A 17345-nucleotide genomic window follows, 5' to 3' on the forward strand; every position below is an offset into this window, starting at 1 on the left:
TTCGAGGCCAGCCTGGTCTCCAAAGCGAGTTCCAGGAAAGGTGCAAAGTACACAGAGAAACCCTGTCTCGAAAAACCAAAAAAAAAAAAAAAAAAAAAAAAAAAAAAAAAAAAAAAAACCAAACAAACAAAAAAAACAAAACAGAGTCTGGATTATGATTCATAGTTTCTAGGCAATGGATTGAAAAGCTAAATAGGGGAGTGCTCAAGCTGTAGTGTGTGACCAAATCACCCAAGGACCTTATGAAAACATAGACTGAATAGGTGTGTCGTGGTGGATAAAACCTATTCCTAATTCATTCTCAGGTGACACTGCTCATGCCACTAGGAACTCCTCCAAATCCCCACCAGAAGGTAAAACTGTATCTCTATCATGTCTAATTCTCCTTCACAATGGCAAACAAAGACAATGCCTGCTTCACTGTTCCAAGCCTGAGCTACTCCAGCAATCCCAGATTACTGGCTGCAGAGGATACCAAGTCCTGAGAGCTGGCACAGGTTATCACTCTGGTTCCACCTACTGATCTGTACGTGATTCTCAGAATTGAGATTTGCTTTCATCCATATCTCATTGTATAAAGGTACCATAACTGAGACTGCTTTAACATATTTCAGGAGGAATAAAATCACATTTCTGTTGTCATAATCCAAAAACCAAATTTTTAGAATATTAGCATCACAAGATACAAAGTCAACAAAACTATTTGACTCACATAACTACTGACTCAGTATCACAGAAATATGGTTCTTCTCCTGTCAATGGCCCCGCACGATCCAACTCACCTTGTCAGGAGGAACACTGTACAGCTCTGGAAGAAGTGGGATTCCATTTTTGCCCTTGATGAGGACTGCATCAAGAGCCTCTCTATATTCTTGAACCTGCAGGAAAAAGAAAAGTTGAAAACCAAAATTTTAGAGACTTTCTGTGGGAACATAGCAGAAGGACAGATCCAAAGAAAGAACTTCTACAAAGCTTATTTAACCAAGTGAAAGGGAGAGCAAAAGGGGAATGGAACTGTGTCAATTTGACACTAACTAGAATGATCTGAGAGGAGGGAACCTCAATTGAGAAAGTGCCTCCATAAGAACCGACTTCAGGTAAGCTTGTAGGGCATTTTCTTAATTAGTGTTTGATAGGGAAAAGCCCAGCCCATTGTGGGTGGAGCCAACCATGGGGTGGTGGTCCCAGGTTGTACAAGAAAGCAGGCTGAGCAATCCACATGGAGCAAGCCAGTAAGCAGCATGCCTCCATGGCCTCTGCACCAGCTCCCGCCTGCCCTGTTTGAGTTCCTGCCTTGGCTTCCCTCAATGGACTGTGATTCAGGATATGTAAGTCAAATAAACCCTTTTCTCCCCAAGTTGCCTTTTGGTCATGTTGTTTTGTCACAGCAATAGAAACCCTAAGGCAGGTACTTATTACATGTTTGTTATAGGTCAAATATCACACAATGTTTTATATACTTTAATGCATTTAATTTTAGTTGTCATCCTAGTAGGTATGTGTAATTGAAGTCCTTTAACATGGGGGTTAGGTTCAAATCACTGTAGTTTACTAAGCACATACCTGGTTTAGTATAGTTTAGTCTGACTCAGTCTGCCTCCAAGGGCCTAAGTGATCTGCTATGTATTACCTTAAGTATACCTTCTTGACCTGGCTTTTTCTTTTTTTAAACATTTATTTTTTAAGAGGCTATCAACTTGAGAGTGTGTGAGGGGTGATGTTTGAGATAAGGAAGCTGAGAGGGTCTGGAGGGAGGAAAGGAAGGGGGAAAATGATGCAATTCTATTTCAATTAAAAATATATTTGAAAAATGATTTTTGTGGGTTTTTTTTCATAATAACAGGGTCTCACTATGTAGCTCTGGCTGCCCTGGAACTCACTCTGTAGACCAGGCTGGGCTCAAACTCACAGAGATCATCTGCTTCTGCCTCCCAAGTGCTGGGATTAAAGGTGTGTGCCACTATGCCTGTCAAAAATGTTTTATTTTAAAAATTATATGTATGCATATGTGTCTGTGTGGGGGCATATGATCATGTGTGCTGGTACCCTCAGAAGCCAGATGTGTCAGATCCCCTGAAGCTGGAGTTGTAACTCCTATAAGTGGTTGTGAGCCACATGACAAGGGTGTAGAGAATCAAACTCAGGTCTTCTGGAAGAGCATTATGTGCTCTTCATCACTGAGCCATCTCTCTAGCCCTTGACTTGGCTTTTATTTATTTTTTAGTTTTACTTTTATTTATGTGTGTATATACACCTCTCTCTGTCTCTGTCTCTCTGTCTCTGTCTGTCTCTGTCTCTGTCTGTCTCTCTCTGTGTGTGTGTGTGTGTGTGTGTGTGTGTGTGTGTGTGTGTGTGTCTGCATGTGCCTGCAGAGGTCAGAAGAGGGCCTAGCACCCCTGGAACTGGAGTTACATGTGGTTGGGGGCTATCTGATATGGATGCTGAGATCTGAACTTTGGTCTTCTGCAAAAGTAGCAAATGTTTTTGACCACTGAGAAATCTCTCTAGCCCCCTGACTAGGCTTTTAAAACTACATTTTTATTAATTGCCTTTAGTTAGCATATAAAATGAATTTTATGACATTTTCATACATGTCTATCATTGTACTTTTCTCATATACATCTTCCCATTACCCTTGTTATCTCTCCTCTCTAGATTTGGCTGCTATTATGGTCAGGTTTATGTTATTTACTTAACAATTTGAGGAAACATAATAATTCATAAACTATAAAAAGGGCAAGAGTCAGGATGCAGCTCAATGGGCCTAGCATATACAAAGCCTTAGGCTTATAAGAAGTTAAAAAAACACAACAAAACCATAATTTATAGTTCTTTAACACAATAGCTTCAGCCCAGCTGCTTCATGGTATAATATTAGGATACTGGTAAAAATCACAAATTTGTTCAAATGTGTTTAATAGATTAGGGTACAATTTGAGTATTCTGGAGGGGTACCTGTAGGCTTTACAGCACATAGGGGAAAATGATCAGGGTGAGATAAGAATGAAACTCAGATTAGCTGGATTTTGGTAACTGATGCTGGGCCGAAACATCTAGAGTCTGACCCAGACCATTTTACTTTAGCACAATGTTGGAAACAACTATTCAGATAACAATGAACTCAGCCCCATGAGTATAACAAAGCCTAAGGCATATCTACCTTGAAGCCCTTTACAAAGTACACACAGCTTCATCTGTAAGATAGGTTCTTGTTGACTTAGAAACAATGCTCATGATAAGGGTTAAGGAGAAGGACTCAGATAAATATAATGCCTGGCCCTAAGAAAACACAGAAGTCATTTAGGCTGTTGCAAAGTTCAAATGACATCTCTCACAAGGATGAGATTTATGGCTTAGAGGTAATGCTCAGGGTGTTACAGGAAAGGGTCTGGGATAAACATAATATTCTGGGTGACCTGGACAGAGCCTGCCTCAACAGGTAGCAAACAATTATCAGGTTGTAAACTATGTTCCCCCCAGAACAGCCAAATACTTCCCAACTTTGGAGAGATCCGCTGTGTGTTTAACTTTTCCTGGCTTCTCCAGTGCTTATCTGTGTGCACAAGGACCTTTTTGCCCTCTACAGAGTATAACATGAATTTCATGTTTGCTTATGTGCAATTTCTTCCTAAGAACATAACTGTGTTGAACTAAGCTGTCTAAAACTACAGACATGCACATACCTAACAAGGCCAAGGAACCACACCAGTCCACTTCTGTTGTTGTAGTGTTCCAGACAACTGTACAACACCTTTCTTTAAGCACACAATTTAGAAGCTCTGAGCCCGACAGCTGCCCCAGTTTCAAACTCTCTCTTTAACTGCCCCCATTCCTCTCAGCCCATTTTAATGTTTCCTCTCTATTTTGTAGTTTTATTCTCCAATTTCTATCATTTATCTCATTTCTCTTTTGTTTTCTTCCTCTTACATACAGGCTAACAGGCAGAGGTACCAGCCAGGTGAACTGGCAAGAAGAAGGCCAAACACATCTACAAGCAAAATCCAGGCCCTTTTCAAGGTTTACCTATCAGACCTATTGTAGTACTTACATATTTGACCATCTAGCATGCAGGAAACTGCACCACTGTTTTGTTTTGTTTTTTCCACTAGGTTCCTATCGTTTTGTTATGTACAAACATGCACTTACTTATTATTGAGATAGGGTCTTGCTATAAAGTCTCGGCTAGCCTAGAACTCTATGTAGAGCAGGCTACCCCCAAACTCACAGAAATCCTCCTGCCTCTTTCTCCCCAGTTCTCAGATTAAAGGTGTGCAGCACTATACTAAGCCAAACAAACATTTTTAATACTATGCTCCTCACCCCATTTTCCATTTTGTAGTTTTTCATTTTTTTGAACATGTATTTCATGGTGATATTTTTAAGGGATGTTGTCTCATTATAGTGGAACTAACTGAATCCTGAATTTATAGTATATATTTATTGTCAACTCTCAAAGAAATTTGGGAATATCTTTTTGAAAGATTCATTTTTTATTTAATGTATTATGAGTATTTCACCTGCCTATATGTATGTGAACAACTTGGGTACCTGCTACTCATAGAGGTTAGAAGGAAGCTTTGGATCCCCTGGAACTGGAGTTACAGATGTTTATGAGCAACCATGTGGGTGCTGGGTATTGAGCACACATCCTCTGGACAAGCAACTAGTGCTGTTAACCACGGAACCACCTCTCTATCACTTAAGGATACCTTTTAAAAATTATTATTTGAGATGGTCCTGTTCTGTAACCTAGACTGGCCTCAAACTCATGATCTGCCTGCCCTAGCCTCTGAGTTCTGGGATTACAAACATGTGCCACTACAGTAAAAATTACATTTAGTATATAAATTTGTGGGGTACAGTGTGATACTTCAACTCATGTACATAGTATGTAATGATGAAACTGAGGTAATTAATATTTCAACATCCTTACTTGATAATCTTGCATAATAAAAAGAAAAAATCTCACCTACAGAGACACTGAAACTGAAGAAGTCAATGACAACACTTGGATGGTCAGGATTGAAGAAAAAAGAAAACAATCTGAGTTTCCCTGTTCTTTTTTTGGTTTTTCAAGACAGGATTTCTCTATGTAGCTTTGGCACCTTTCCTGGAACTCACTCTGTAGCCCAGGCTGGCCTTGAACTCAGAGATCTGCCTGTCTCTGCTTCTCTAGTGCTGGGATTAAAGGTGTGCGCCACCACCGACCAGTTAGAGTTCCCCAATTCTTAATTCACTATTATCAGCTACGCATCTCTAGGACACAACTCTTGTCTCCTCCCTAGTAGGAAGACTCCCCTTGGGCAATCAAAACAGATATAGCCATTAACTAAAAGAGGAAGACACAGCAAAAGCAGCTTGCTGAGAGCTCTTCTCCCAGGTCATTACCTGTTCTAGGTTTCCACTGAAGACCCCATCGAGAATAAAGTATGTCCAGAACAATGGCCATTCGCACTCAATGTTTTCAAATAGCTTCAGCTCAGCTGGTTCATAGTACAGACGATTGGGATCCTAGACAAAAATATAACAGACAAAGTCTGTCCTGTCACTCAGAGACTGGAGATATATCCTTAGTTTACAACAGGAGCTTTACTACAGACTATTTGTTTCGAAGATGGCATCAGAGAAGGCAGTAAGTACATATTCATACTCCCCTCTCTTAGCAAGTGCTCTATGAAGAAACTTCCAACAACTAGTCTTGGGATAGTAAGGCATCACAGGAGATACATGAAAATGTGTTACTTTTCTTGTTGCCATGATAATCTGACAAAATCAACTTCAATGAAGCAAGAGTTTACTTTGGCTCACAGTTAAAGTTCAATCCACCATGGAAGGACAGACAAGGTGGCAGAAGCTTAAGCAGCTGATCACAACTGCTTCTACAGTCAAGAAGAGAGCAATAAATGCTGGAATGCAGTTAGCCTTTTCTTTCCATGCAGCCCAGGCCCCAAACCCAATACTGCCACTCGCTTGTAGGGTAGATCTTCCTACTTCAACTAACCTAATAATGCCCTCACAGGCACACCCAGAGGCTTGTCTCCTTGATCCTGTCAAGTTGACAATATTAACTAGCAGTGTAGTGTTGGTTTGTAATCAACCTGAGAGAAGTAACACTAGTCACAGACGGGGTTTGTGGGAAAGGACTACATAAAATGAGTGACCTGCACAAGAATGGAATCCTGGTAAGTCTTCAGAATGAGGTGAGCCAAAGACAGACAAGAATCATGAGTGGAGTACTGTGGAAATCAACATAGGGAAAAATTCAAGAAAACGTAGGAGTGAGTCAATGAAATGCTAGAGAAGTCACGGGGAGTAAGAACTGGGAGAAGAGTACAGGACTGTTCTTTTAGGAACTTATGTTTCAGAGTGTGGTAGTGTGGAAATCGAAGTAGGGAGAAATTCAAGAAAGGGCAAAGGGCAAATTCAGGGCTGAGGAAGAAAGCAGAAGTGAGGAAGTAGACCACAAGGTTTTATACTTAATTTAAAAGAACGTAGTGCCTCTCTTGTGTATGGGGCTGGGATTGGAACTCAGGGCCTGGAGCATGCGAGGCAAGCACTCATAACAGTTGAAAAGCTCACCCAATGCCATATCTATGTATCTATATAGCATATCTATATCTATTCAAGGAGAACTTTGACTAGTAGAACAAAAGGAACTTAAATTTTCACAAACAAGTTCTGTTGATAACTAACCAAATACAAACTACAAATCTTGGAAGGGGCTGCTACAGTTTAGGTTTGGTGTTCTCAAGGATTTGATGTGCTGAAATTCATCCATTTTGTGAGGTATTAGACGGTAGAAATGTAATCAAACCTCAGTCCATAGAGGTGGAGCCTGCAGGACAGATCAGGATTTAATAAGGCCGTTAGGGCAGAGACTGAATCTCTGGCTTTGTTGAAAGGAAAGAGACCAGAAGAGACTGAGGCACATAGTGTTCCCTGTCTCTTGCCATGAGGTACCTCACACCACGCCTTGGGACTCTGTCAGCAAGAAGGACGTCACCGGATGTGGACCTCTTGATTTTGTAACTACAGAACTGTGAGCCCGTTTTACAAGTCAGTCTGTGGTACTGTGTCACTGACAACAGAAAATGGACTACGACAGGCAGTCAGAAAGATGCACTGCTGGGAAGTACCTTTCCTTCTGTATTGATTAAATATTGGGGGGAGGGCACATTTGGAGACTGTGCAAAGACTGTCTGCATTTTAAAGCTTCTGTCCACAGACTTTAGCATCCATCTGTAGTTCCTTCCTTAAACTGACCGACTGAAAGAAAAGACGAGACTACATTTCCTTGATTAGATTTACTCTTTGATAGTTTATTGATAGTTTATTTACCACCAATGTCACAACCTGGCAGCAAAACCGAACAAACATAGCAAACGTCACTTATCATTCCTTTTAATAATCTGCAAAAATTCTATCAGTGAGGTAACTGTTATCTCTACAAATGAGGCTACAAAGAACAGGGACAATTCTGTCCTGTTTCCCTGTGGTGAAAAGAAACCTACCTCTTTAGGAGTTTTATATCCATCTCGTAGAAAACGACAGCAACCATAGCGACCCTGGGGACACAGAGAAAAAGGCCCTGAAGCTTGTACATCTGTATGACTCTATAAGCAGAAACAAATCCTCAAACACCTCCATGTATCAATCTCTCACCAACACAGCTCAGCAGCAGCAAGAAGTATGTTATAGGTTCTTCCCCAAAGCAGCATGCCTAGCAGTTATCTTCTCCATGACTGTCTGTCTACCTTAGGCCAAGCCTGCTACAAGCTAATTACTAATGTGCACAGTCCTTCCCACAGTACACACAGCTCCTAAGAGACCATAGCTTAATATTTTTTAAATATACGTAAAATTTTTTGAGATTATTTTAGACTTACAAAACTTACAAATGCTACATAGTCTCACTTATCAAATCTTGTCTCCTTACGTAGCTACAGAACACACATCAGAAGTAAAAAGCTAATCTCTATATACTAATACTAATTGAATTATAAAACCTATTTAGATTACACTGGGTTTTCTTTCCATCACTGTCCTTTTTCAGTCTATTCCAGGATCCAGTTCAAAATCCCACACTACAGTATTGTGCCCAGATTGTGACCCCCAGAGAGACCACCAAGGACGAGCATGCCAGAATGCAAAAGCAAGGTTTATCTTTGTTACAAGTTGCGCAACAGGGAACTCATCTCCAGCACCCACTGGCCTCAGCGCAGTGAGGCAGGGAGGAGTTACTCTTTCTTGGGGAAGTTAGTTTTTATAGGCAAAACCCACAAAATTTCTTAGAGGGGACAGGGTTAGTACGGGTCCATCCTTGATTGATCCAGTTTTTCCCGGGCCTGGACTTTGTCTTATTCTAGCTTATCTGTTTGCCCTGTCAGGAGTTTTACAACCCATCTCCGGGGTCTGGTCATGTTATCTCCGGAGAGGGGCATCTTGTGGTTAATCGGTCACCACCAGACATCCTGACTTTGTTCTTTTGACAACACCTGACTTCACCCTCTCCAGGAAGGGGGAACTGACTCACTTTTAAGATATCTCTTCCCTCAGCTCTTTTGGGTTTCTGGGGGAACTGTGTCTGGGTCTTTCATACAGGACTCGCAGGATGGCTCAGTAGGTAAAGTGTTTCCTGTGCAATCCTAAGGACCCAAGCTGTGATCTCCAGCACCCAGGTAAAAAGCTGGAAAGACAGGAAGAGGAGGGGTCTTGGGGCTCACTGGCCAGGCTAGGTTCAGTGAGAGACTATCCCAAAAATTCGACTACTGAGGGAGAGACTGGCATCAACTTCTGGCCTCTACAGCACACACATATACACATATACATTCAAAAAAGACTTCCACGCTATGTTTAGTTGTCATAGCTCCCTCATCTTCCCTAATCTATGACAGTTCCACATTCTTTCCTTGCTTTACCCGACTTCACACTTTGGAAAGTGTTCATCAGTTGTTAAATTGTCTTTCAAATTAGTTTTGTCTGGTTTTTACATGAGACTGAGGGTACATATTATTGAGAAGAGCAGCACAATGGTGATGTGTCCTTCTCAGCATACTGTTTGAGGGGGCACTACTCCTATTACTGGTGATATTAAACTTAATCACTTCCTTAATTAGTATCTCCTAGAATTCTTCACTATAACTTTTCCTCTTGTAACTATTTATTGTTATCTGTATAGACTCATAGATAACTTCATTTCTTCTTTGAGTTATAGGACAATGCTATGATAATTACTTTTTTGTTCAAATAGTTCTTACTCTGTGCATTAGAAATTCTTTCTGAGCCCGAACTGACCTACTCTGGTGATCGGATGGCCGAACACCCTAACTGTCATGATAGAACTCTCATCCAGTGACTGATGGAAGCAGATGCAGAGATCCACGGCTAGGCCCCAGGTGGAGCTCTGGGAGTTCAATTGGCGAGAGAGAGGAGGGATTGTATGAGTGAGAGATGTTGAGACCATGACTGGAAAAAGCACTGGGACAAATAGTCAAACTAATGGAAATGCATGAACTGTGAACCAATAGCTGAGGAGCCCCCATGGTACTGGACCAGGCCCTCTGGATAAGTGAGACAGTGGATTAGCTTGAACTGTTTAGGAGGCTCCTAGGCAGTGGGACGGGACCTGTCCTTAGTGCATGAGCTGGCTTTTTGGAGCCTGGGGCCTATGCTGGGACACTTTGCTCAGCCTGGGTGAAGGGAGGAGGGGACTGGACCTGCCTCAACGGAATCTACCAGGCTGAGCTGAATCCCCAGGGGAGACCTTGCCTTGGAGGAGGTGGGAATCGGGGGTGGATTGGAGGAGGGCTGGGGGGGGTGGGAGGAGGGAGGACAGGGGAATCTGGGGCTGATATGTAAAATTAAATTAATTATAAAATTTAAAAAAAGGAATTCTTTCTGGTTGGTTTCTGTGGCCTCATGACATTAACTATCCTTTTTTGTTTAATGTTTAATGATAAAAAGCATTATGAATTTTATTTTACATTTAACTGTTTATTAAAAATGACAAAACTGCATACTGATCAAATGGATGTGCTAGTTTGTTTTTATTTAAACAATGAAACCTTATCTGAATATTTGATGCTATGGGATGTAGAACATCAATGTTTTTCAGAGATGATTGATATTTTGATTTTATCATGAATACTAAGAAAGTGACTTTGCATAAATACATAGTACAAAATAGCATAATTATATTTAAGAACATTTCAGATATTGTTGTAAATTCTACCCTAATCTAAAACTAAACTCATTTAACATTTTTTTCTAAAACTTGTCAGTAATTCAAACTGAAAATTTAAAAGCCAAGTGTTTTAACACAATACAATCCAAAGACATACTCATTTGAAACATACTGAGGAATGATAGTGGGAAAATATTAAGTCGTTCATTTCTATAATTAAACCATCATGTTTCTATGAGAGCAGAAAACTTTGTGCTCTAGTGAACACACTGCAATTTATAACATGACGACAGTTGTGGATTTGAGTTGAGGTGCTTTTGGCAACATTTGTTGGCACTGTGTGGCATGAGGCATGCTCATCACAGAGTGCTCGTGTGTGTGGGTTCAGAAACAAGGCTGCAGTGAAGTCCGCAATGATACAAAGGTGAGTGCTGCCGCCAACGCCCCCCCCAGGCTCATTACACAGCTGATGTTTACAGAACTTGTGGTGCTCACCTTAGCTTTCAGTTACACACTATAGAGTTTGAGAAGCTGGGGTCTACAATGATGTGGACAAATGCAGAGACCTGACTATTTTCAGCTATCTAAATGAACAAAGGGGACAAAAGTCAGAAAGGGTGCTGAGGGCCGTGGGAGTATTCAGCAGGTCGACACACCAGATAAATAACTCTCTGTTGGGGGTACCACTAGGCAAAGTCTGTGGGGTCACTGGCTGTGGAAACCTGTTGTTTTCTGTCGGTAACTTTCTCACGTGCCACCACTCACCTCCCTAAAAAGAACAGCTGTGGGGTTCTTTCCACAGCCCAATGGTAGTGTGTTTTACATCTTTGGGAACACATATAGCTGAGGATGGTTAGGAAGATCATTTCTGTTTAATCTGTATAATTCTAATTATTAGAAATAATACTAGAATATTTTTCATAATTGACACAGAAAAGTAACCGTATTCTCAGTCACAAAGACAGCTAATTTTAGATTTCAGAACAAATTCAAAACAGACTAGCTGCCCCTGCAGAGAATACACAAACGTAAGTCCCAGGTGTTTATTGCTAAATCAAGGCCAGGACTGAAGCAACTTTGGTAGACATAACCCCCTGCAGTAGTTCTCTTTCTGCAATACCCCAATCACTCAAGGTTCAGCCAACTAACTGTTATTGTTAAGTCCTGAATTTCAATGTCATTCTCTGTCTGTGAAGAGCTACGTGCATGGCCATTAGTTACTCACTGGCTGGTCAGTGTGACATCTCTAGCCTGAGAAAAACTAAATGACTTATCATATGTTATGAGAATGGGTCGGACCCTGAAAATATAACATATAATTGTCCAGAGTTTGGCTGTGAGAGGGACAAGGAGGAGGGAGAGAGTAGGGAGAGAGTGTGTGAATGTGAGTGTGTGTGTGTGTGTGTGTGTGTGTGTGTGTGTGTGTGTGTGCGCGCGTGCGCGCACGTGTCGTGCGGAGGGAGCTGAGAGAGAGAGGATGAGTAGCTAGACAGGAGGGAGAGCAAGAGAGATTTTCAGAAAGAGATTCTCCTGAGATGTATGTCTGTATAAAGAGCTGGGCAGAGGTGAAAGTGCGTGTGCGTGTGCTTGCATGTGTGTGTGTGTGTGTGTGTGTGTGTGTGTGTGCGCGCGTGCACACATGTGTAGCTATACAGAAAAGAGAGGTAGGGGAGAGGTGTGCATAGAGGAGAGTGAATGAGTGAGAGAGTGAGTGAGTAAAGAGTGAGTGAATGATGTAGTAGTGTGTGAAGGAATATAGCAGGGTAGAGAGAAGAAACATGTATAGAAGAGAGATATGGAGCTATATAAAAAAGAGATGTGCCGGGCAGTAGTGGCATACACTTTTAATCCCAGCACTTGGGAGGCAGAGGCAGAGGCAGGCGGATCTCTGAGTTCGAGGCCAGCCTGGGCTACAGAGTGAGTTTCAGGAAAGGTGCAAAGCTACACAGGGAAACCCTGTCTCAAAAAACCAAAAGAGAGAGAGAGAGAGAGAGAGAGAGAGAGAGAGAGAGAGAGAGAGAGAGAGAGAGAGAGAGAGAGAGAGAGAGAGAAGTGTATATAAAAATATATGGCTGTGCAGGAAGAGATGTGGTTGTTTGGGGAGAGAGTTATGTAAATGAGATGTATGGCTGTGACTGTGTGGAGGTTTGTAACTGTGTGGAGACAAGGAAAGAGAAGCTGTATAGAAAAGAGATGGAACTGTGCAAAAGAGGTTTGTGGCTGTGTGGAGAACGTAACAATGCAGAATGTAACTATGTGGAGCAAGAGAGGTTTTCAGAGAGGATTTTTTTCAAGGTAAAGTAAAAGAGAAAGTTATCATCAGATCGTGTGTGAATTACTATAGATAAGAAATCTTTCTATCCCCACTCTTGAGAAGTCTTCCTCTGAGTTACCCTGGGTAACAGTCCTGGGAGCGGGACTTCCGGGCCGTTAAAAAAGGGACAAGTACACTGAAGTATTTGGGTCTTGGAATGCTACTTCTTTACTGGCTGATGGAGTTTCCAACCTTGCTCTGCTCCATGAAGTGATATTTGCTCTGATGTATGCCCTCACCGGTTCCTAGGACCCACTGTACTGTATTTGGCACCAGGGCAGTATTTGCCGGCAGAGGAGAGAGAGCCCAAAGGAAACAATTTCCTGTTTAGGCTGTGGTTTGGCAGAGGACTATTGTGGCAGAGACACTAAGGCTATTTGGCAATGACTTACTCCTTATTAAAAGCTTTTCTCATTTTGGAAACAATGCTAAGTTATGGAGAAGTCACAGTGTAAGTTAGAAAGGCCTCTCTATTCCAGAACGATTTCCCCATGCTTTCTGCTTGCTTTCCTTTTTTCTGATACTCATCAATAATTAATCTACTATATATTCTACTTGACATTTTATTTTGTCTTTCCCCCAGAATATTATTCCAGAAGGGTAAAGATTGCTGTTTATTTGATTTACTAATGTGCTTTTAATACTTTGGTTTTTTTTGTCTTTTGTTTTGTTTTGTTTTGTTTTTCGAGACAGGGTTTCTCTGTGTAGCTTCAGAGCCTTTCCTGGAACTCACTCTGTAGACCAGGCTGGCCTCGAACTCACAGAGATCCGCCTGGCTCTGCCTCCCAAAGTGCTGGGATTAAAGGTGTGCGCCACCACGGCCCGGCTAATAATATTTTGATAGTTAATAATTTCACAATTATCTTTTTGGTAATTTATTTTTTAATTATTTCCTTCATTTTTTGAGATTATAATACAATTATTACATTTTCCCCCCAAACTCTCCCATATACCCTTTCTTGATCTCTTCCAAATTCATGGCCTCTTTTTCATTAATTGCTTGTGTATACACACACACACGTGTATGTATGTTTGTCTGTGTGTGTATATATATATATATATATATATTCTTAAAGACATAAATTCAACCTGCTCTGTCTGTACAATACATGTCTTCATGGCTGACAATTTGGTATTGGTGTGCTCTTCCCTAGAGAAGACCATTTCTCCTTCTTTCAGCATTTCTTGTTTCCTGTATTCTTTGAAGCGGGTTGAGGCCTTGTAGGCTTTCTCTCTTTCACAAGCCCCTTCCATGTTAAATATCTATTATGATTGTCCTTGTTCAGCTCATGTTTAGGCAGACATGCTGGTGAGACTTTATGGATGTACCTTCTGACATTCCTAGGAGACACAATCTCACGGCAAAGTCCCTGTTCCTCTGGCTCTTGCAATTTTTCAGATGCACATTTTTTTTCATACAGTATTTTGATCCTTTTCTTTCCTGTCCCCCAACTCCTCCCAGATCCTTCCCACCTCCTCACTATGCACCCAACCTCATGTTCTCTCTTTCTCTAAGAAAGAAAAACAAACTACAGAAAAGCAGTAAGATATAAAGTACCAAAATAAAGAACATGGCATCCATTGTGTGTTGTCTTGGATATGGGACCTAGCCTGGAGTGTGACTGATAATACTCACTGTCACTCCACTGGAGAAAAAACTGATTTCCCCTTCCTAGCTGATATCAATTGCAAATAGCTTCTCGGTTAAGGATGGTATTTTGTGTTCATTTTCCCTTTTCTGTTCTAGGATTTTGTCTGGTTTGAACCTGGGCAGGTCTTGTGTGCTGTCACAGTCTCTATGAGTTCATGTGGTATCAGTCCTACCATGTCTGGATGGCACTGTTTCCTTTGAGTCATTCACCAGCTCTGGCTCCTAAACTTTCTGTCTCCTCTTCCACATAGATCCCTAAGCCTTGAGCTGAGGGTTTTGATGGAGACATCCCACTTAGGGCTAAGTGCTCCAAAGGCTCTTACTCTGTACCTTGTCCAGTTGTAGGTCTCTGTGTTAATTACCATTTATTGCAAAAAGAAATCTGACATTAACCATTTTCTTCTTTTGAGGGGGTGGTCTGAGATGAGTTTCTCTATGTAGCTTTGGCTGTTCAGGAACTCAATATGTAGACCAGGCTTGTGCTGAACTCACAGAGGATTGCCAGTCTCTACCTCTCAGGTGCTGAGATTAAAGGTGCATGCCACTATGCCCAGCCATCCCCCAGCCTTTTTGAGCTCTTTACCTTCTAAAGCCTTAAGATGCTTCAGATCTTTTGTATCTTCCCTAATGTGATCTTCAAATCAACCATTTATCAGGGATTCCTGATCCACTTTTTTGGGAAATGGTATTTAAAAACCAAGATGTAGACAACCTCAACACAAAGATAGGCATGCAAACTCTCTGTCTGTCTGTCTGTTTCTGTATCTCTCTCTCTCCCACTCTCTTTACCCCCTCTCCCCCCTACACACACATGCATGCAAGCACACACTCTCACACACATAATTTCACAATAACAGCTCCTACTTTTACCCAGCATAAGAGTTCATTTTAGCTTTCCCCATGATCCATTTGCAATATCTTTCTTCAATAATGAGAAAACCTAATGTGCATACTACATACTTTTTGCTCAACCCCTTTGAGGAACAATTTTATCAACTAGAGCAGGACTTTGTCAACTTCACATGAAAGGGACGAGAAGGAATACTTCTGTTTTTTTCAGGCCATGTAGCCTCTATTAAAACTACTAAACTCTGCTATTTGAAAGGAGCAGTAGATGGTATAGAAACATGGCTTGATTAACAAAACTTTATTTACCAGGACAACCGGCCAGTCCAAGGTGCAGTGTTTCTATATGGTTAGTTTTGTCTTGGGTTTATAGTTTTACAAGACTTAGGTCCTTTCTTCTTTACCCTCTTCAGTACAGTTATCCAATTTATCTGTAATGTATTTAAGAGTCACTTTCTAATCTGAATTTCACTTTTCTTACCACATTTTGGTTGATCCTTTAAATTTACTTTTTGTGATACAATTGCATGAGATTGGGCAAACATAGTCATTGTCTACCACGACAATTGTACCATCATGCTCAAAATTCTCCAGAACTCCATCTTTATAGATGATTTCTCCCTCCAACTTCTTTTAATCACCAATTTTCCCCTCATTCTGGTTTTTCCTTTTTTTGGAGTGTCACACTAATGGAATCATACAGTATGCATAGCTTCTGTGATCTGTTCTTTCCTCTCAGCAAAATGCACTTAAGAATCAGACCCTTTTCCTCCTCCTGGGTTGCCTTGTCCAGCCTCGATATGAGGGTTTGTGTCTAGTCTTATTGCATCTTGTTATGCTGTGTTCAGTTGTTATCACTTAGGGGGCTGCTCTTTTCTGAAGGGAAACAGAGGGGCAGTGGGTCTTGGGAAGAGGGGAGGTGGAGGAGAAGAGGGGAGGCTGTGGTCAGGATGTATATTGTAGAAGAGAAGAATAAAGAAAAGCAAACAAAAAGAATCATTCATACTATCTCAGAGATTATTAACTGGTTCGTTTTACTGTTGAGTGGTATTAAATAGGGATATAGTAAAATCTGTTTATTTATTTCTCAGTTGAAGGCTGTTTCCAGATTTTTGCAATTATGGCTGAAGCTGCTATAGACATTTGTGAGTTTTTTGTGAGTGTAAACTATCATTTTTAAGGGTAGGTACTGAGGAGTAAGGATGTTTGTTGGATACATGTTACATATATGTTTAAATTCATAAGAGTATACCAAATGTTTTCCAAAGTGGATGTACCATTCCTAACAGTAAAAGTTTTGTAGAAAAACATAAGAGACTTGCGAGTAGGAAAAGTTCCTTGAAATTCCTGGCATATGGTATACTCAAAGGCCCTAAAAGTACTAATCTTCCTTTAGAGTCCCAGCCCTACAGAGAAGAAAGGCACGTGTGGACATACCTGCAGCTTGGTGATGATTTCCTGTTTGGTGACCTCCACCAAATGGCTATCTTCTACAGCAAAGGCTGGGAAAGAGATCACTGAGAGCAGACTGGCATCAACTTCTTTGGATGTTGAAGCCCGGGGCAGGAGTGAATTCAGGATTGACTAAGAGAAAGGGAGCAAAATATGCTTTATTACTAAATACCTTGGTTAAGAGGCAAAACTGAGGCCAGGCGGTGGTGGCGCACGCCTTTAATCCCAGCACTCGGGAGGCAGAGCCAGGTGGATCTCTGTGAGTTCGAGGCCAGCTGGGCTACCAAGTGAGTCCCAGGAAAGGCTCCAAAGCTACACACAGAAACCCTATCTTGAAAAACTTAAAAAAAAAAAAAAGGTGAAAGTGAGAGCTTTGATTCAAAAAGACTTATGTGGAACAAAAGCTTTCTGAAGAAGAACCCAAATTCATTAAATAGTGAGATCCTAAAAGAGCTGCTTGCTTGGTATGGAATTCCTTTTCTTAATCCTGCTCTCAGTGTTTCCCATTGTGACTGTAAAGCAGCTGCTCATAGATTGAGACTCTAACATCTGTGGGATATAAACAATCCTGTTGGGTCCTTAGCATCTAGAGAAGAATAAAGCTGAGGCTAGAAAGATGGATCAGTAGTTAGGAACACTGGCTGTTCTTCCAGAGGACTGGGCAGCTCGCAATCATCCATAACTCCAACACGCTTTTCTGACCCCCATGGGCACCAGGCATGAATATGGTACAGACATACACATAGGCAAACACCCCCTACACACAAAATAGCTAAACATTTAAGTAATAAAACTAAAACAAAGTATAGCTTCTGGGAAGAGTAGAGAAGGATCAACTATGCCTCTAAGATACTTTCAAATTAATTTTCAGCAAGTGAGGAAAAATAATGGGCTTCTTT

The 17345-nt window shown here is 41.2% G+C and overlaps 1 protein-coding gene across 8 annotated transcripts in view; it reads right to left on the minus strand.

The window, feature by feature from the left end:
• Window positions 1-17345, minus strand: part of Phka1 (phosphorylase kinase regulatory subunit alpha 1) — a 132892-nt gene that overhangs the window by 85427 nt on the left and 30120 nt on the right. For all 8 annotated transcript variants that reach the window (XM_028892032.2, XM_028892031.2, XM_028892030.2 and 5 more), the window contains exons 8-11: window positions 16432-16578; window positions 7512-7565; window positions 5389-5511; window positions 783-878 (exon numbers count right to left, since the gene is read on the minus strand). In XM_028892032.2, the coding sequence (XP_028747865.1) occupies window positions 783-878; window positions 5389-5511; window positions 7512-7565; window positions 16432-16578 (420 nt within the window). The remainder of the gene's footprint in view (window positions 1-782; window positions 879-5388; window positions 5512-7511; window positions 7566-16431; window positions 16579-17345) is intronic.

Source organism: Peromyscus leucopus, chromosome X (assembly GCF_004664715.2).
Source record: "Peromyscus leucopus breed LL Stock chromosome X, UCI_PerLeu_2.1, whole genome shotgun sequence".
NCBI classification, from domain to species: Eukaryota; Metazoa; Chordata; class Mammalia; order Rodentia; family Cricetidae; genus Peromyscus; species Peromyscus leucopus.